The sequence below is a fragment of the Pelodiscus sinensis genome, chromosome 6 (genome assembly GCF_049634645.1).
Source record: "Pelodiscus sinensis isolate JC-2024 chromosome 6, ASM4963464v1, whole genome shotgun sequence".
Taxonomy (NCBI): domain Eukaryota; kingdom Metazoa; phylum Chordata; order Testudines; family Trionychidae; genus Pelodiscus; species Pelodiscus sinensis.
Genome location: NC_134716.1, coordinates 31,717,201 through 31,738,984, shown reverse-complemented (window position 1 = coordinate 31,738,984; position 21,784 = coordinate 31,717,201). Strand labels below are relative to the sequence as shown.

The following is a 21,784-nucleotide window of genomic DNA, read 5'->3' as shown; positions in this document are numbered from 1 at the left end:
TTAGGTGAGAAAGCACCATGGATCAGAAATGAAAATAACCAGTACAGCGCACCGGGTTTCCATACTAGAAAAGTGCAGCAGTTGAATAAAATCAGTTTAGATGCATTTAAACCAGTATTATACTAATTTGTATCAACTCCTCTTAAATTGGTAATTGAAGCTTAACTGATACAGACAATTCCTATCTGCTTCGTTTTAACCACCCAATCTTCAGATACTTACTGATTGCCTCTAGCTCCCTGTCTCCCACCTCCTTCCTTTTTTTCCTCCCCCCTCCCACCCTCGCCACTTCTCTTCTATTTATTTTGGGTCTGCACATCCTAAACTCAAACTCCGATCATCTGAAGAAGTGGACTGTGCCCACGAAAGCTCATGATACCATCTACATGTTTTGTTAGTCTGTAAAGTGCTACCAGACCGTTTGTTGTCTATCCTACTTAGCACATCTACATCAGAGGTTTACACTAGTTTCACTAATCCATTTTTAAACTGATTTCATTACACTGGTGCATTTTTCATGTACAGAGAAGGCCTGACCAATAAAAAATTCCAGAGGCTGACAGCACTTCAGAAAAACTGCCTTCATTTCTTCCTCAACCAGAAGTATGTAAGCTAACAGAGTAAGAATTTTTTAACACCATTAGTAATTTTTAAAAATAATTAAATTTAGTATTATTTCTGAGCCTGGTACTGGAGTCAAGTATCTTTCTGAAATGTCATTTGCCAAACTCCTTTGAAAGAGAATGAACTGGCTTCCGAGATGATTTTATAATGATAAATTATAAAATCCATATTAAATAGTAATGCTTTCTTTTTAACTTGTAATATTTTGTTGAGTTGATACCAAACACTAGGTTTTCTGAAGTCTTTTATTACAATATCTAATAATGACACATTTTGTTTAATTATTGATTGTTAAACATTGAAATGAACAACCTCTGTATTAAATGTCTAAGGTATTTTTTGTACAAGTAAAGATGTACAAAATAGTGCCCTGGCCCAATTGTGACTCAGGAAGCTACATTCTCTCTCTTTATGTTCCCACAGTAGTTTATGTTGGATATGGCATTTTTCAGATTTTCTTTCACTCAAGTGAGTACATATCATCTCACTAGAACAAATCAGCTGTTGCCAGTTCCACCCCAGAAGTGGGTACTCTTCAGAGATAGGCAGAGTAATACAACTATAAGACCCTGATTATCTACTGCCATGCACCTTATATAGTTGTTTATATCTCTGCAAAATGTACAATGGTGTGATTGGAGAATTCTGATTTGGTAGCATTTCATATTCATTTTGTAAAAGTAAATGACAGCACATATCAATGGAGAATTGACCTCTTACACTGTAAAACACTACAGGATCCTTGGAGGAAAAAGGTGTTATTAAAATGCAATGTATTTTCATTTCCTCGAAATAAAAAAAACCCTGGGAGGGTAGGTATTACATGTGCATCTGAAATAATATGTTCTATCTATTAATAATGAAAAGCAGCTCTGAAAACATGTAGAATAATATCAACCAATAAAATGTAACAAATTGATGTCTTTGCAAAAGATATCTGCTCTTTGAGGAAAAAGTAGAGGGGTATAATAATATTCAGGTTTATTACTGAAAAGCTCCAGTACAAAAAGGGGTCTAGTGTCTTCAGGATAAATGCTATCTATTTATAAATAAGACATCATAATGTGTTTCGACATGAACTGATTTAACATGTAACAGTGCCACAACATGAAGGAGAGGAGAAGCTGACAGCAATGAAATTATTTTATTTTTCAAAGCATCACAGTTCTAGTTAGTGACAGGGCTGTCTAAAAGAATGAAACATATAGGGGAAAACAATGCTAACTGAACTCATTCCAATGTCTAAAGCCATCCAACTGAACTGACAAGATGTAGTCCCCCAAGCATCACTTTGTGTCAACGATGAAATACCTGTCAGCTGTTTACAGTGATTACTCATGCAAGATATAGCAAGGGCCACAAGATCTAATGGTTTCCTGATATCTATTGATTTTTTCCCTAAAACCTTAATAGTTTTCCAATTTGACTGAAATAGGATGTGTGTGTAACAGGGGTTAAATCAATGTCCGTTCTTTTAAAGAAAATTACTTTACCATGACAATTATTTAGCTCTGAACTGAAGAGTGTCAGTCTCCTAAACGGGAAAAAGAATTTCCTTCACTTTCTTGGCTAACAACAGGCTTTTAATTAACAGAGGTCAGGGAAGACTGTTTTAGATAGCTTTTCTTAATTTTAAAATGAGCATATACATGTCATTTTTATATAGTAAAACAAACAGAACCCATTGAATCAATAACATCTTTTATTACTGAACTGAAAAAAAATAACTAACTGTTCATGCTACATGAAAAATTGTCTAGAAATTTAGCAATATTTAATTCTGTACTATCAGCTACAAACTATAAGTTTCTGTATATTAATATGATGTAAATATTTAGATAATACATTTGCCTGTTTGACACTCTTCTCTGTGCCTTAACAAAATACATGCCCATCATTGACAATTGCCATAATATATGTACATATACAAATTAAAGCGTATTGGTCTGAAAAGTGCTACCAAAAACACCTCCAAAACAACCCAGCATCTCCTTACTCAGAGCTATCAGTTTTTATATCACACATTTCATTACTATGTCCGATATTTGCTGCCTGTGTAATCTGAGGCACACTGAAAAAATATTTTATCACATTTTACTCCAGTTAGCCTTCAGCGTCAATACTGCGGGATTGGATTCTATTCTGGCTTATGCAACAAACTTTTTAACTGATCCAACTTCATAATTTTTATTGCAGTCAAATATGTGAGCAAACATCACATTACCACACATTCCAAATAAAAATGCACATTATGCAAACAAATAAATTAAGTCTACTCTCCTCATACATACACACACACACAAAAAGATATTCACCATGGCTATCATAAAAACAAATAGAGATATATATTATCTACCTGGATCTGCCAATCCAGTGGTTTCTAGTAGTATGTAGTCAAACTTTCCCTTCTTCTGCATAAGATTCTCAATAGCCTTCAAGCCATTGTCCCTGTAAAAAATAAAAAAACCTTGAGTATCCTTTAGAAGGTCTGTAATAGCTATGAATATGTTTTACATTTGTTATTCATATGGAAGGTAGTAAGGTTTAATCCTTAAAGCAAGGGACTGGTAGTTAGAACTTCAAGTTTATACGCAGAACTGTCAACTCATGTGCAACCTTAGACAAATCACTATTTGTCTGTACTATTTTAACAATCTGGTAATAATATATTTTATTGGATCAACTTCTGTTGGTGATACAAACTTTGGAACTACACGGGACTCTTCTTTAGGTTTAGGAAAATCTATTCAGAATTTCAACCCCACACCTACTAAACAGAATGTTGAACAGATTGTTTAGCATAAGTAGGTAATAGATATTGAAAGGGACTATTCAAGGAGAAGTGGCCCATTATCATCCCTCCACTCATAGGGCACGTCTACACAGCAGCATCATTTCAGAATAACTAATGTTATTCTGAAATAATAAAGAACGTGTCTATACTACAAGCCATTATTTTGAAATACCGCTGAGCTGGAGGACTTTTTACTCCAACTCATGGTAACGCTCATTTCACAAGGAGTAAGGGAAGTTGAAGGAAGAGTGTTCTTCCTACGGTGTAGACAGCACCAAAAGCCGAATTAAGCTATTTCGACTTAAGCTACACAATTGTCATAGCTCAAGTTGTGCACCTTAATTTGACTTTTGCCCTGAAGTGTAGACATACACATAGAGTAAGAAAGAGGAGGGGAAGCAGCTGCAGGTGGGAGGTTGATAGTGGGTTATACATTATTATAAATAAGCCATAAATCCAGTGTCTCTATTCACTTCATGATTTTTAGTGTCTAGCAAAGTTATGAATTTAAGCTCCCAATCTCATCTTTTGAAGGTGTTGTGCAGGTTTCCTTGAGGATGAAAACACCACAGATAATGTGGTGCTTTTGTCTTTATCATTTATCTGTGAGAGTTCATTTGAGAGCATAGTGATTGTCTATTTCACACATATAGTTGTTTTGGGGGCATTTAGTACACTGGATGGGGGGTATACTGCATATTGTGATAAGCACGCTACAACTTATAGATCTGGAATGGTGTGTTGTGGGAAGTGCTGATCAGACCATGGAGATACTTCTGCCAGGTTTTGCATCTCTTGCTCAGGAAGGGGCTACTGCCACTCTGAGCTGGTGTGGTATTATTAGTGATTCAACATGAGTGTTACTGTGCATCACAAATTAGCGTTATGAAAAGAAACCAAGTTAATTACATGCATCAGCATTCATAGTCTGACAAATATTAAAAAAGGAAAAGACCAAGTGGATCATCTACTCTGGCTATCAATGTAAGAGGTCACTAATTTACAGTACTTCTTCTAGTGCTTTGCCCAAGCAAGTTTAAAATGTTCTAAGTGTTAAAAGCTGATACTATTTTCACTGAGACACAACTCTATAGCCTAAACAGTCTGTCAGAAAGTTCTTACTAATCGGTGTTTATATTTCTGCCCATAATTTCACTCCTATATTTAATTATACCCTACACCCTGCACCCCAAATACTGCTAAATTTTTCATCCTTTACTTTCATTCTCTTCAAATATTTGTAGAGTTATGTCTCCATCACAGTCATCTTTGGCAGGGTATATTAATATATTCTTATCTCTTAAAAATCTCTTCAAATTAGTCCCGTCAGGCTCCTGATCATTTTGATTCTCTTAACTCTTTCCACCACGGTCTTTGTGTTTCTGGAAAGCAGATACCCAAAACTGAATAGACTATTATTACTATTGTGATAGTGGCAAGAAGCCCCAGTCATGAGGTAGGGCCTCGCTGTTCTAGATAGTGTACAAAGAACAAAAAAAATGGGAATATTGCAAATGTGGTCCAGGGATGTTAAATTTAGATTAACTAATCAAATAGTCGATGAGACTTCCATAGACTATTCAATGAGTCAATAAGGGTGCCTTCAACTTTGGGCTCTTGCTAAAATTCAAAAGCAGAAGCATAGCAGGGAGAGAAGGGCAAGAGGGGACTGGCCCTCTGCTCCCTGCAGCGCCTGAGCCCTTGAAATGTACAAGAGCCCCAGTGATGCTCTTGTACATTTCAAAAGCAGAAGCCCCACAGGGAAGGTAGGGCCAGTGGAGACTCCCCTGCTGGCCCCATGCTCCCTGCAGCACCACAGCCATTGAAATGTGTGAGGCTCTTGTACATTTCAAAAGCAGAATTGCAGAACCGGCATGAGCGGAGATGCCTCAGTTCCCACTTGCGCCATTTCCCGCTGTGCCTCTACCTCCCCTGCCCCCCGAGGAGACAGTGCTGGGAGAGGAGCTGGCTTTTAAGCACTGGCTCCTGATCCCCCACCTTGCTGCCTCTCTCTGACATGGGCAGCAAGGCGGGGAAGAGAGTAGTCGCTTGCATCCCTAATGTGGTCACTATTCCTGCTCCTCGATGTGAGGCATCCATACATATAACAAAAATTACAATGTTTACGCAACGTAAACCAAAAATCCTCCAACTGCAAACTCAGATATAATTTGCTGCCCACAATCATTCCTATCTTTTTCAGGATTACTGATTTCAAGATTTCTGCCTCCGACCAAGCATCTGTATTTGGATTCCCTAACCACATTCCACAAAGCTTGTATTCCTTCCATCCACCAACACTGAATTTCATCACTGTGTATGCTATATTATGTCCATTTTCAAATTCTAATTGTTCTATGTCTTTAAGTATTACTTCTCTTATCTCACTGGTGTTTGCAGCTTTTCTCAATGTTCTACTACCGGCAAATTTAATCAGCATACTGTTTATTTCATTGACAATGAAATCTTCCCTCAATTTTGAAGTTCCTCCACCACTTCTTGAGATTAAGCATGATTGCTGTCTGCAAGTTATTATGGAACATGTGTGTTCAAGAGTGGCTCTACCACATAGGCAGTATATGAAGGCATGCAGGGCAGGAAAATATTAAAGGCAATAAAACTTTTAGTAACTGTTCCCATGGATGATTGCAGAATGGTATGAATCAACATTGCATTTTCATCCGGTACAGGAGAAACTCTTTGGTATGGCTCTCTTAATACTAGATTAATATGAGACTATTCAACTAGTCATAGTTTTATCTAATAAGTGAAGCCCTTAAAATAAACTATTTTCCAAAATATAGTATCTGAAAATCTTATGGAGGGCATTTTGTATTGATTAGTCATTCTGTTTTATTGATTACTACAGGACGCAGGGCAGGAGCTTGGGAATGCTGGAGACAGGGCTGGTATGTGAGGAAGGGCTCAAGGCAGGAGGGTGGGGAGATAGGTGTGGGAAGGTGCAGGCCTCAGGGTTGGAGGATGAGGGAAGGCTGGGGAAAGCATGAGCTGGCAGGGACTGTGCTGGCTGGACAGCAGGTCCATGGGGCTGGCCACAGCAGAGGGCTACACTGGCTTACCTCCACCTGTGTCCCCTGCTGGACAAATGGGGTTATAGCTATCCTAGTCCTATCTCTGGTTTCTTGCTGCCCTCCCGTGGTCATTACACAGTATAACTGTCCCTTGCTGGCAGCCCCCTTCCTTTCTGTGTTTAGGAAAACACCTGCACTCCAGGCACATCCATTGTCCCGGCACAATCAAACCCTTATCTTGATTTACGTAATGATAAGAGGAAGCTGCATACCAAATTTGGAGGTCCTAGCTCTTAGGAGGAGCTCTTTAACAGAGACAGACCGACATACGGATAGACAAACACACAAAATCTCTCAAATATATAGTAGATAGCCCTCTAAATCAGCCACTGTGCTCAGTTTCTGTAATACTGTCAGCAGAACACGCATTCCTTTGAGAGTGAGCTTGCCTTTTGGTAGCTGTTTATAGATATTCAACTATTCTTCCTCAATCCGTCAGTCAACATTTTATGTGTGTGTATGTGAAACAATGAAAATAAAGTAATAAAATAACATAATTGAGAACACAAAGTAATTCAAGGATTCTGTCATTTTTAAAAACAGAACAGCAAGAAGTTCATCATCATTTAGCTTTATTTCTTTTAATTTTAAATGCTGTAGGTAATATACTTAATGCCTATCAAATATCCAGGTATACATGATGGACTGTAAAAAAAATGAAGTTTAAAAAAGAGAGCAAGCTTCAAGCTTACTCCTAATGTTTATATAAACCACCTCAACAAAATATTCCTTACTTTACTGAACAGCACAGGCAACCATTTCTAAGCTCCAGCCATTCTTCATAGAGTTCACCACCTTGACTTATAGCCAAGGATTTCTCCAAGGCACTGCCTAGAAATATAGGAAGGACATAAGTAGCACATTTAAAACCTACAAACCTGCAACAATATCTGAAAAATAAGATGAGGAAAAAATGCAATCAGGGTAGATTTCTGAGCTTTATTTGTGTTCCATGTTCTCATAAACCTTCCTGACAAATTCTTTAGAAATTATACTTAGTTTAAGCATTCGGTTTTATATAAGGCAAATTTAAGGTTTAAGAATCAGATCAACCTATGAAGAATAAAAAATAAACTTTCAAGAAATAGTAGTATTCACATTTGAATATGCAGACAAAATGGAAGAGAGGCAGCCAATGTGATGCGATAGTCATTTACGATGCTGACACACTGAACGTATATATGAGTCACAGAAATTTGCACATTTTCAGAACAGTACAGCTATTAATTGAGAGGTTATGTGACTTTGTGAGGATGTACAGCATGTCATTGGCAGTACTCGATTTAGAACTACATGGTTCTTGACTCCCCAATCAATGCTTACTCAACAGGTTGGACCTCCCTGGTCCAGCATCCTCAGGACCTGAGCTGTCCTGGACCAGAGAGTTTGCTGGACCAGGGGAGGTCAGTGCTCCCCTTCTGGTTGCACTGCTCTGGTCTCCTGGGGTTCGCAGCGCAAACCCTGGCTGCTGCTGGTCCCACTGACACAGACTATTCCCTGGGTTCCCAGCTGGGGCTGCCTGGCCTTCCTGCCCTGCTGCTAGGGCTGCCCTGTTGCTACTGGGGATTCTAGCCACCCGCCTCCGCCAGTCCCACTTTAGCCAGGGGTTTCCCTGGAAAAGGGTGCCAAGTCACCCTGACATTGCTGCCACTAGGGGGTTCCTGGCTGGGATGCCCGGCCGTTGACAGCTCCACTGCAACTGGGGATTCCCCGGATGGAGCTGGGACTCACTAGTCACCTGTCCCAGCTGACACTAGCAATTCCCTGGTAAGGGCAAGAGCTTCCAGCCACTGCCTGCATCACTAATGACAGGGGTTCCCTAGCTGGGGATAGAGCTCCCCAACCACTTTGCTCTGCTAACGCTGGGGGTTTTCCGACCAGGGTGGGGAGAGCTCCCCAGATGCCACCTGACCCAGCTAGGACTCCCCAGCCTGTGTTGCTCCCATCTCCGAGGCTCTTTGGTCCAGCAACATCAATTCAAAATTCATTTGTCCATAGCAAGAATTTTTATAATAATAAAGTTGGTAAGTTACCAACATCATTATGGTGGGGTGAGGGATTCCACAGGTTCTCAATGCTACATTTCTTCATCATCAACATCCATATAAAAGTGGAGCAAAGCAAACAACTAAAATTTTAAAGAACGATCACTAAGTTGCTGTAAAAAAATGAAGGAATGTCATTGTCCAGCTTCAACAGTTGCAAGCTGTTACAATCATTTGACATATTTCTTGCAAGGGAAGCTTGATTAAAATCCATATTTTCTCTTTAGTTTGGTCTTGTGCAAGTTATTTGTTTTAGTTGAACAGCAATGCCTACTAGCATTCATTTGAATAAAAGGGATTTGACATATCCCAAATTCATAAGCAAACTTGTGAATTTTTATTGTAGCGTTCATTCAACGTGTACAAGTTTATGGAAAACAGGGCCTCAATTTTACACCGCCAAGAAACAGTATAAGCCAGTATGGCCTTAGTTTGGGAATCAATCAATTAATGTATCAATCCATAAACCATTTGTCTGTTTTTAAGATTTTACTTTTGTAACATATTTTAAACAAAACAGGAAAATGCTTATGTATTCTCATTTTTGCTTCCACATATTTCTGTAGCATTACATACCTTCTCCAAATTCATTTAGAATAACTGCTATTCTTTTGGTATGTTGTTCTGTCAAAATATAGTTAAGAAGAGTAGTCTTCCCAGCACCTAGAAAATAGCACAAAATTAAATACATCAAAAATAATGTATAAGGAGAATTTTCAAATTCAGTGTTACCAGCATGCTCCTGAAATGTACTTTTTAGAAATTAAGACCAATTAAATACCTGTACTCATTTTCTAATCTGATCCTTCAGAAGCATTATATTTCATGTTTATATTTGTATTTCAAGTTATGATCCTCATTTTAAAAAGTTATTTGTAATACTTGGAAGAGAACCCAGGGGACTATTGCAGCACTTATTAGTAGCCTTTACTGAGTTCCCTCCTAACTCCTACTGGTCTCTTCCCAAGCATTGCAAATCTTCTGATAAAAAAAATCTCTCTTTACCCATTTGATAAGCCTTCTTCACAATGAGGATACATTTCTATCTATATTTGCAATGTACTTCAAATGAAAATTTAGATTCCCAGCAGTGATTTGTCATTTAATATCAATACTGCTAGTGAAGATGTCTTACAGCAGTGTTTTTAAAGAAAATGATAATCATTTCATATTAATCAAGTAAATTTTTGCCCCCAGGCATGAGAACCCAACTAGGCACATTCAATGAGGTTGGATTCTTTTTTTTTTAGGTGGGGAGAATGGGTTTATAAATGTGGTAAAAATCATCCACAGATTTTTGGAATTGTGATATTCATTGTTACTTCAATTTTGCAGAAAAATTTTACCTCAGTCCTAGACCTAATTTAGGTTTTTAGTCCTGTATGGATTTCTGTGAATCTGAGACTGAGACCAAATTGGGCTTATAAAGACAAAGTGAGTTGCAACCACTCCAGCTCAATGTGTTCTGGAAGAGACCTTAAATATAATGGTTATATTTGAGGTATCTGGTGGGGAGGCAGAGCAGCCAGGCACTCTGCATCTTCCTCAGCTAGGTGAAAGGTTCTTGTCAGTTTCAGTGAAACAGCAAATACCCATCCCTTAGATCTAGGAAACAAACAAAAAAAAATCTGTATTGGCTCACTTTTTCTATAAAATTTCCCCTCTGTAATTTTTAAGCCAGTCTCAGTTCGTGGGGACCTAACTCGTTTTTTTAATGCTTGAGGTTGGCAATACTGCATTCATACAAATTTTGCAGTGCATCTTTTCCAAATGGTGTCAAAAAAGTGTAGTCAGTTATACCATGTCATGCAAGACATCCATTTAAACACTCACCTCACATTTTGAGTGCTTATCCCTGTAATCTTAGCACTCATCTTTTGAAGGAATAAAACGGACTGGCTACTACGGATGGAAAGCCAATTTAGGTTTGTTCATATGCTTGCAGCAAAATAATATCACATATGGGGACACTCCTACAGCACACTGAAAGTCCCAAAGTGTTCTCAGGCTTTGGATTCACACTCTGGAATTTCTGTGCAGTGACATGTGCAGACAAGCCCTAACTGTGCAGATGAAGACTCATGAGCTCTTCTGTAACAGCTAATTTAACTCTCCAAAATAATTCTGCAAATATGTTGTGACAGAAGTATCTTCTATAGACACTGGAGCTATGACACCAAGTTTGTATTCTATGTTTTGTGAATTGAAAACATGACAACAACAGTTTTCAGAACTGATGTTGAATACATAGTCACACATTCTTTTTATCATGAAATAGAAAGTACTAGGAAGATGTCTGCATGATCTCTTTGGCAGTAATACTCTGCATTCCAGATTTATCCATTGCAAAGAAAACATGAATATGAAATATGCTCTATTCAAGAGAAGAACAGAAACAAATTCCATCTGGGACATCCACCTAACGTCCAATGCATAAAACAAGGCAAAGGTCAGTTTTGTAGGGAACGCTGACAGAGCACCAGTAAAAAGCACATTATAGGGCCAGGTGTGCTTTGTAAACCTCCCCACGAGACTAAGTTCAATGGTTAGTGTGACGGCGCGTTGGGGGTCCCCCGTTTCCTGCACCCCGAAATGGCACAAACAGACTGCACCAGCCGGTGGAATAGAGGAAGTTTATTGCCCCTCCAGGATACAGCACAGCACAGATGTAATCTGGTCACAGAGCTGGGCTAGGATGCCTCAGGCCCCCTTGAGATGGGGGAGACTGGGCCCCTAAACTCCAGCCCCTTTCCCTAGGCTGTCTCCTCCATGCTCCCAGACAGCCAGCAACTAACTAACTCTCTTCCAGCCCTGTCCCCCAGCCAGGGCAGCATTCCCCCTTCCTTTGTTCCTCTCCATGCGGGGTGTCTGGTTTGCATAGTGACTCATCCTGTTTTGCTGGGTCGTGGTACCCACGGCAGCCAGTGGGGGTTACCCCAGAGCCAGCAGCATAGAAACCAGCCAGGTACCCCCACTACGTCACAGTTAGTCCTGCTGGGAGATCTGGTCACTAGGGATGTGAATGGTTCACCCGTTACCTGGTCACCCACCAGGGTGCTGCTTACCAGGTACTGGTTAACCGGTATCCAGGAGCAGCCAGCCGTGGGCAAAGGGCTATTCCATCACCACAGAGGAGCCAGCGGGATTGTGCAAGCAGAGCGGCCCCTCCCTGTGCAGGGGCTGGAAGCAGCAGCATCACACACAGCGGGATGGGGGGGGGGAGCAGCTGCCCCCCTGCCTTCCCCAGTGCTGGGCTGCCTGCACCCGGGGGCGGGGCAGGAGCGGGTTCCCGTTTAATCAGTGAAGCGGTTGACCCGGGGTTTTACATCCCGACTGGTACCTAAGTAGCCCGTGATGATGGTGACTGGTATCTTGGGGCTGTGGCCACGTTCAGCCTCTTCTGCCCGCTCAACCTCCTGACCGTCTATGGGAACCAGCTCGGGGCACTCCTCCTCCTCCTCCTCCTCCTCCATGGGAGCCGGGCCAGCGCCAGCCCCCGCAGCCGCCTGGGGAGAGAAACAGCGGGCAGCGGGGGGGGGGAGGGGCGGATCACAACCCTGCCCCGCCCATCTCCCCTCAGCCCCCCCCCCATACGCACCTGCGCTCCACTCCACCCGCTGCTGCCCCGTCTCCGAAGTCTCACCCTCCACGCACCTGCAGGCTCCGCCCCTCTCGCGCACGCGTCACGCCCACGTGACAGGCCGAAGCCGAGACGTCAGGACGCGCCGCCCGGAGAACTAACCGCCGCCGAGTCGGCGTAGGAAGGGTTAAAGAAGAGACTGTGTGTCTCACACGCCACCCGGAACGGCAAATGCGCTTGCGCACGGCTACTCCCCTCTTCCTCCCCCCCCCCGCCTTCAGGATTCCAGATGTGCCTGCGCAAGCCCGTGGCCTTTCTGCGGCACATGCGCATCTCTCACGCCGCGGGTTCCTGAGAGGCGCGCGCAGCCTGTCGCAGGCCGTTCTCTTTCGTGAGCTCCGAGGAGCAGCCGCGCGCTGCGCTCCCCGGGTTCCGAGCAGCCCGCGGGGGAGGGCGCTGCTGGTGCGAAGCCTGTTGCACGGGCCAGTGCAGCCCGGGAAAGGCGCCTGTGCCAGGAGCCAGGGTAGCTACTAGGAAGGGGGGGAGGTTAGTGGCAAGGAAGCTGCTGAAAATCACGTGCACAGTTCTCGCCTCTCTGTTTTCAGCTCTAGTCCTGCATAAAGCGCCCGCTCCGCCCAGAGGCGGTCTGCCCATGTTACTCAGGGTGCAGCAAATGCCTGGGCCTGGCTAGTTAAAAAAAAAAAAAAAAAAAAGGGTGTGGGGGGAGGTCGGACACTTGCATTTTTTGCTTATATTCTGAGGGGTGATATGTTGGTGCAAGGGAATAGCGACCACTTCAAGGCACAATCGCTTGAGTACCAATGAGGGGCGTCAACAGATGCTATATGCCCTTGGAATGTGGGAGATGAATCTTCTCATTATCAACAACCACCATGATGGGCTCAATGCCCGTTGGTGTCCCATGCTTCCCTCACTATTTCCTTCCATCTTTCCCTGTCCAATGTGGAGTGGTTTAGTTTCTGTAGCCTAGCTCCGCACCAACCTACTATATCATCTACCCATTCCTGGTGGAGTAAGCCTCTCCTATTCGGATCATCCATTATGCCAGTTACCAGGGTCTTAACTTTTCGCTCATTGTTCATTCTGCAGATGTGCCCGAATAGCTGTAACTTCCGTTGTATAACCTTCTGCAGTAGGTTCTCTTTCGGTTGTATCTTCCTATATAATTCCTTGTTGGTGATCTTCTGCATCCATCCTATTCTCAGGGTCTTTCTATAACAACTCCTCTCGAACACCAATATCCTTCTCTTCGAATCTTTCGTCATCACCCATGTCTCACATCCATACAACATGCTGCTAAATACACACGTTTTCAAAAGCGGCGAGGAGTCCTGTGGCACCTTATAGACTAACTGAAGTGTAGGAGCATAAGCTTTCGTGGTCAAAGATCCACTTCGTCAGATGCATGTTTTCAAGATGCTCAGCTTCAGTCCTAAGCTAATTGCTTTACTTTTCCAGATCTTATCCATTACCTTCAAACTTGCTCTTACTTTCGCTAGTTCCTTCTTACAATCTAGATCATACGTCGTCCCCAAATACGTGCATTTCTCTACGTTCTCTAGTTGGATCCTATCTACACTGATCTTCCTTCTTATTTCCTTATCTCCAAATATCATTGTCTTCATTTTATCGATATTCATAATCAGTTCATACCGCTTTCCTTCCTCATTCAGCACCTGCACCATTCTTGCTAGCTTCTTTCATCTTCCTTGATAACTATATCATCCGTGAATCTCAAGTTGTTAATTCTCATCCCGTACACTGATATCCCTTCCTTGATTTTGTCCATCGCTCTCTCTAGGTGCATGATGAAGATACTCTGAGATATTGGATCTCCTTGTCTGGTACCTCTGCTCGTTCTAAACAAACTTCCTAACTCTCTGCATGTTCTCACCGCTGCCTCATTATTGTTGATATCCTTCAACAACCGTATTGTTGTCTGCTATCCACTCCGTTCTGCTATCCACTCAGTATGACTCCAACATTACCCAAGTCGCTTTCTGATCTATACTGTCAAATGCCTTCTGAAAATCTACAAAGCAATTGTAGACGTTCTTGTTCTTTTGCCGAGCTTTCTCTGCTATCAGTCTTAGTGCCAATATCTGCTGTATGATACTTCTATCTTTCCTGAATCCCGCTTGCTCATCCACTAGAGATGTTCTTCTATCCTCTTATTCGTGGCTGTTATATATAGCACCTTTCATTCCTAGATCTTAAAGCGCTTTCCAAAAGATGACAACATCACTATCCTTATTTTACAGGTGGGGAAACTGAGACACAAACTAGTGAAATAACTTGCTTATGGTCTCTTGCAGGCCAGTGGCAGAGTTGGGAATACAAATCCAGGTCTCCTGAGCCCTGTTCCAGTGCTTTATCTACTCCACCAAGCTTCCTTTCATATAACCATTGGGTATGGATTAGGGATGTTAAAAGTGGGTAACTGAGTAACCTGACGAGCCGGTGCACACTGGGACCCAGCTTTTACCAGCTCTCTCTCTGCTCCTGAGAAGCCTGCTGCTGCAGGGTGGCAGCTGACTCCCTGGGAGTGGAGAGGGAGCCTGCATGTAACCATTCACAGTAACTGATAAGTCCAGGCTTATCAGTTAACTATGTAAACGGTTATCCTGTTATATCCCTTGTATGGCTACATTTTCTAGTCACAGAATGTTAAGGATGAATAAAGGTGCAGTATCCAAGGTCCATTCAGTCTCTTGTTCATGCACTCATTTGAGTGTGTGCGTATTCTTGAATGCTCTACTAGATTTAATTATATAGATAACTAAACTATGCAACCTCACCCATGTTATTCCTCTTGCACAATGTTTGTGTTTCTATACCCACCATTCCATTTTTATTGTATTTAAAATATAAAATAAGCTCTTTAGGGCCAGGACTATGTTAGGCGCACTATTACACAGTACACCAAACAGTTATTTGATTAATAAAGCTTGAAAATCTACCATGCTGTCTCACACTGTTTTTCCAATGTTTTTTGTTCTTTGCACCACTTTGTAACCCAAGATCCACTGATGATCCTATCTGTTTTCACTAACCCTCCATTTACCATTGTTTGATTTTAAAAATGTTTTGTTATGTGAAGGACTCTGAACCACTAGTGGTATTGAACCATACAGTTACTGTGAGAATCATTGCCATATTGACCAGAAGTCTAAATTAAATTTGGGTTTATACAAGTGTTCCTTTAATATCAATGCTATTAATTAGTGCTGTTAGTTTGACTACAACATTTGTTTACATTTTAGTTACTATTATTAAGGGAAACATAGACAAATATTATTCTGAAAATCCTCAAGTACAGTGGGTTAGAACTGTCTAGATTTCATCATAAATATCTAAGATTACATGATTTTATAGGTACAAAGGAAAGCTCAGTAAGAACTCAAAAGTTTAAGTCCTTTATTTGCTAACTGTTTCCTTTTTGGCTTTTCAGCTATTCAACTGTTATGATTCAACATTGATGAAATGAAGTACTAGCTAATGTCCCACTCCATAAATCTTGTGCTCAGTCCTTCTGTGAAAGGCCAAAAGAGTTGCAAAGTGTATAATTTTTGTTTTTTTTAACTATTTAAATGAGTAAGCTAATTAAAATGTACATGCCTTATTTATAAATAGAAATTTCTGAGAGCCTTAACAATGGTCTTGTGACTGCAAGATAGGTGTTGATCCTTTTTTTCTGTTCCCGTTGTTTATTTACTTTAGTCTTTAGAGTGTGAACATCAGAGAGCAGTGATTGTATGTATGTATGCTATATTTGGAAAAAACCCAGCACAAACAATGGTATTGAAAAGAACAAATAAATTGTTATGTTAAAGAGTCAATTTGAGCCAAGTGGTTATCCTTCAGAAAATGGAATCTAGATATAATTAAACCAATAGATAGCCACATAAACTATGGTAGGTAAACTCTAAGATGGAAATTATTAGGGTCCTGCAAACTTGTAAGCATATCCTTAATTTTATACATGAATAATTCCACTGAAGATAAGTGAACTGACATGTAAACTTAAGTACATAAATAAATATTTGTAACTTCAAATAACTAATAGCACAGAGAAAATGAAAGTGTTTTCCTTTTTCACTACACTAAAAAATATATAGTTAAATATTTAATGCAATTAATATTAACAACAAAGGAGAAGATCTTGGATCAAAATAGGCAAAAATAGATGAAAGAATATTTAAAGATCTAAGATAAAATACTTAGATAAAATTCACGCTAGGCTTCTTATGGAACTAGATAAAGCAATCTCTGAATCATTGGCAGTTGTATTTGTGAACACATGGAGGAAGAGAGAAGTCCTCTAGAGAACTGAAGAATACAGATAAAACAGCCTAACTTTGTTATGTACAAAGATATTGGAACAAATATTAAACCATCAATTTGTTTAAACCTGGAGGATAATAAAGTGCTAAATAATAGCCAACATGGACTTGTCAAGAACAAAACATGCAAAATCAATATAAAGTTGATTTCATTTCCTTCATTGACAAAGTTACTGGCTTATCTATAAGAGGAAGCAGAAGACATATTTTTGTTTTAGTAAGGCTTTTGAAACAGTCTGACAATGACACTCTCATAAGCAAACTAGGGAAATAACAGAATTGAGATAAAATTAATATAAAGCAGGTGCCCAACTGATTGAAAGACACTGCAGGCGATCCCCGACTTACGACTGCTCGCAATTACAACTGCCTTGCTCCGGCCTCCACCCAGCATAGCCCCAGCTGGCTCTGGGAGCAGCTCGCGCCGCGGATTACAACTCCCAGGAGGCAAAGCAGGCCAGGAACGGAAACCCCATTTTTATCATTATGCCTATGGGAAAAAAGGGTTTGACTTACGACAGTTCTCCAGGAACCAATCAGGTCGTAAGTTCAGGGGTCGCCTGTACTCGGAGAGTGCAACAGTCTCCAGTCTGCACGGGAGGAGTATCTTGTGCGTCTGTCTTGGGTCTAATAGGGCACATCTACACAGCAGGGCTAAATTTGAAATAAGCTGCACAACTTGAGCTATTGCATAGCTTAAGTTGAAATAGCTTATTTCGGCTTTGGGCACTGTCTACAGAGCAGGAAGTCCAAAAAAGAACACTCTTCCTCTGACTTCCTTACTTCTCAAAAAATGAGGGTGTGCTGGATAGGAGGAGTGCTGGCCAGCACTTGGTGACTAAAGGGTTAAACTCAGGTAGCTAGCCAGGGTGTTGGCAGGGGGCTAGAGGAACCAATGGGATACAGTGCTGAAATTTAAATTGGCTATAGATACCTGGTCTGCTCTTCTTTTAAGTGAATTCTAAGAAGGGATGGAATATGCAATACTCAGAATTATCATGCCTATAAACAGGGCTCGACAAATCGCTATATCTACTCACCCGTGGCGATTAGATTTTAGCCAGTCGCCCCATTCATTGGCGCTGTGTGCATGCGCAGTTCTGGTCTGGCATATGTGCGGTGTGGGGCTGGCAGTAGATCTCTCCGCCATTTGTCGAGCCCTGCCTATAAGAAATCATAGAATCATAGAATAATAGGACTGGAAGGGACCTCAAGAGGTCATCGAGTCCAGCCCCCCGCCCTCAAGGCAGGACCAAGCTCCGTCTACACCATCCCTGATAGATGTCTATCTAACCTGTTCTTAAATATCTCCAGAGAGGGAGATTCCACCACCTCCCTTGGCAATTTATTCCAATATTTGACCACCCTGACAGTTAGGAATTTTTTCCTAATGTCCAATCTAAACCTCCCCTGCTGCACTTTAAGCCCATTACTCCTTGTCCTGTCCTCAGAAACCAAGAGGAACAAATTTTCGCCTTCCTCCTTGTGACACCCTTTTAGATATTTGAAAACCGCTATCATGTCCCCCCTTAATCTTCTTTTTTCCAAACTAAACAAGCCCAGTTCTTGAAGCCTGGCTTCATAGGTCATGTTCTCTAAACCTTTAATCATTCTTGTCGCTCTTCTCTGTACCCTTTCCAATTTCTCCACATCTTTCTTGAAATGTGGCGCCCAGAACTGGACACAGTACTCCAGCTGAGGCCTAACTAGTGCAGAGTAGAGCGGCAGAATGACTTCACGAGTTTTGCTTACAACACACCTGTTGATACAACCTAGAATCATATTTGCTTTTTTGCAACAGCATCACACTGTTGACTCATATTCAACTTGTGGTCCACTATGACCCCTAGATCCCTTTCTGCCATGCTCCTTCCTAGACAGTCGCTTCCCATCTTGTATGTATGGAACTGATTGTTCCTTCCTAAGTGGAGCACTTTGCATTTCTCTTTATTAAACCTCATCCTGTTTACCTCTGACCATTTCTCTAACTTGCTAAGGTCCAACACAATGAGATGATTTTCAGTGCACAGTTCTCATCCCTGTCTCCATTTGGAATTATGTTTGCTGTAGGATAGTGATTTGTTTGTATATTCTCACTCCAGACTGGGAATTCTGACCATCACTATAAACAATTTATTAATTTAGGCCTAGACTATACTGGCAGCGTTGCCAAAAATTCCCTATTATCCGCAAAACAGTGAGCATTTACGCTGCAATAGGACTTGATTGAGAAAGACATTCAGCTTTGGTGACAAAAAACTTCCAGCTCTAAGATGTCTCTCCCCCCCTCTTTTATTGTTGACAAAAAGCCATTTGAGACAACTAGCCTCTGCCAGTATCCCACCATACCTACCCTGATGGATCTGCTCAGTGTTTTAGGATTTCTGCAGACCTGCAGGCATGAGCCCTGTCCTCTTTCAAAGCTCTGGGAAGAATCTGAGTGACTCCAAGAACAAATAATTGGAATGCTCATGTTCTGCCCTAAGAACACAGCAGCAAGCAAACTGATGCTGCACGGGGAGGACTGGAGAGATTGCAGTGCTGCTTTGACATTGTGCAAAACACACTCAGGAACCCCAATTTATTCCACAGTTTAAGAGATGACATTTCCACACCTTAAACATTTGGTAGATCCATCATCACGGAGCATGTTTTTGTATTCATTTTGTGTTCCATAATTGACATTTAGCTTAAAATTTGGACAGAGGCATGGAAGATTAAGACTTCATAAAGATAAGTGAAAGACAGATATGCTGAATAGAGAATATTGTAACCATGTGTTCAGCCTAATCCGAACTACCTAGTCCATCCCGCGTGTAGCTGCGGGGCACGGAGTCCGCACTAGCAGACATTTAAAAATGGCGGCGCCTGGCAATATGCAAATGAAGCCCGGGAAATTCAAATCCCGGGCTTCATTTACAACTCCGGTTGCCTACATTACCACCCTAGTTCGAACTAGGGTGGTAGTGTAGACATACCCTTCGTGTGTATATGCATGCCTAAGACTAAGAGGTCAACTACCAGAGGCTGCAGCTTATTTTCTCTCTTTTTTTTTTCTAAGTTCTCTTGTGTTAAAGGAGGTTGGGGCTACCCCTATGAAAGAAGTCCAAGTGCTTTCTTCTTGCATTCAAGAAGAAAGGGGTTTCTTTTCTTTCACTTGGTAATGGCAGCTACCTCCCAAATTATGTGAATCTGTGACTCTGGGGAGATTTTGTAAGCAGAGCCTATAGAATGAAGGTATTTAAGATCTCTTGCAAGCCCCTGTCTTCTGCACTCAGAGTGCCAAAGTGGGGAACAGCACTGACAGAGTGTTACAGATCTCGGGGTAAGAAGTCTTCTAGTTCGAAGTTATTTTGACATTATGTCAAAATAACTGCTTGTAGTGTAGATGCAGACTATGTTATTTCTGAATAACATCAGTTATTCCAAAATAACACTGCTATGTAGATGTATCCATATTGTTCAATAATTTTAGTAGTTACTTGAAATATGAAGTGGAACATATGCTTATATGATTCGTACCTGACAAAGCACATCAGAAAAGAACATTAGAATGTAGAGTGATCTTGAAAATTGCAGAATTGGTCTGAAATCACAAAGTCTACACTAGCATGATTTTCCGGAAATACTTAAAATGGAACAGTTTTCCATTATAAGTAATTCCAGAAAAAGCGCGTCTACATTGGCAGGATGCTTTTCCGGAAAAGCACTTTTTCTGGAAAAGCGTCCGTGCCAATGTAGACGCGCTTTTCCGCAAAAAAAGCCCCGATCGTAATTTTCACGATTGGGGCTTTTTTGCGGAAAAGAAATCCGTGCTGTCTACACTGCCCTTTTCTGGAACAGTTTTCTGGAAAAGGACTTTTGCCCGAACGGGAGCAGCATAGTTTTTCCGGAAAAGCACTGATGATTTTACAGTAGATCGTCAGTGCTTTTCCCGAAATTCAAGGGGCCAGTGTAGACAGCTGGCAAGTTATTCCGGAAAGCGGCTGATTTTCCAGAATAAGTGGCCAGTGTAGACACAGCCTAAGGGTATGTCTACACTTGCAGCCTAATTTGAAATAGGGCTGCAAATGTAGGCATTCAAAATTGCAATTCAAGCCCGGGATTTAAATATCCTGCGCTTGATTTGCATCTTCCCGGCCAGGCACCATTTTTTGAAATTGACAAGCCTGGAATAACTGCCCGCGTCTACACGCGGCAGTGAAACGGGTGTTCAAAATAAAGCCCTAGTTCGAAATACCTGTTATTCCTCCTGCAATGAGATTTAAAAGGTATTTTGAACTAGGGCTTTATTTCGAACGCCCATTTCACTGCCGCGTGTAGACGTGGGCAGTTATTCTGGGCTTGTCAATTTCAAAAAAAAAAAAAGGCGCCCGGCCGGGAAGATGCAAATCAAGTGCGGGATATTTAAATCCTGGGTTTGATTTGCAATTTTGAATGCCTACATTTGCAGTCCTATTTTGAATTAGGCTGCAAGTGTAGACATACCCAAAGAGGGAATTCAATGAGGAAAAGTGCAAGCTGGAAAAATCAAATGCATAAATACAACATAGGGAATAACTAGCAAAAAATATTTTGTGGGGAATATTGGCTCATAAATTGAAAGAGTCAATAGTGTGATTGCTGCTGCAAAAAAGGCAAATGTCATTCTGGATGTATAAGCAGGAATATTGTAAGCAAGACACAAAAAGTAATACTTCCCCTCTACTTAGCGTAGATAAGGCCTCAACTAGAGAATTATGTCTGGGTACAACACTTCAGGAAAGATGTGGACAAATTGGGGAAAGTCCAGAGGACAGCAACAAAAATGATAAAAGTTTTGGGAAAAATGGCCTATGAAGAAAGATTATAAGAATTGACTATGTTTAGTCTAGAGAAGAGAAATCTGAGGGGGACACTAGTTGGCAAAATTGGAATGTGATGGGGTGTGATCACAGAAGTCAGCTTGGGTTGTCCCCCTGCTGTGCGGATCATGCCACTGCTAACCACTTTCCTGCTCTCTGGGGCTCCCTAGCACCTTGTCCTGTTGGGCCAGATCCTCTGGTCTCCCCCAGTCAAGATACGGAGTTGGGGTTGCTGCTCCCCTGAGGAGCAGTGCATACTCTGCGAGGGCTCAATTCTCTGAGGGCACCCAGGAAACCAATTCCCAATCGAGACTGTAAATCCATCCTCGTTCCATGAGGCGTACAGATAGTTCGGAATAACTACATAGTTCGAACTATCTAGCCCGTGCCGCGTGTAGCCGCGCGGCACGGGGTTTGAACAAGCCGGCTTTTAAAAATGGC

General features: G+C 41.5%; 1 protein-coding gene across 3 annotated transcripts in view; it reads right to left on the bottom strand.

Moving 5' to 3' along the window:
* ZNG1A (Zn regulated GTPase metalloprotein activator 1A) overlaps positions 1-12,383 on the bottom strand; it is a 56,108-nt gene extending 43,725 nt beyond the window's left edge. The window contains exons 1-5 of one of the 3 annotated variants that reach the window (XM_075931674.1): positions 12,154-12,383; positions 11,896-12,061; positions 9,132-9,218; positions 7,245-7,341; positions 2,981-3,072 (exon numbers count right to left, since the gene is read on the bottom strand). In XM_075931674.1, coding sequence (XP_075787789.1) covers positions 2,981-3,072; positions 7,245-7,341; positions 9,132-9,218; positions 11,896-12,028 — 409 coding nt within the window. In that variant the 5' untranslated portion in view covers positions 12,029-12,061; positions 12,154-12,383. The remainder of the gene's footprint in view (positions 1-2,980; positions 3,073-7,244; positions 7,342-9,131; positions 9,219-11,895; positions 12,062-12,153) is intronic. The other 2 variants (XM_075931672.1, XM_075931675.1) reach the window with 2 other exon arrangements.
* Positions 12,384-21,784: the final 9,401 nt, after the last annotated feature.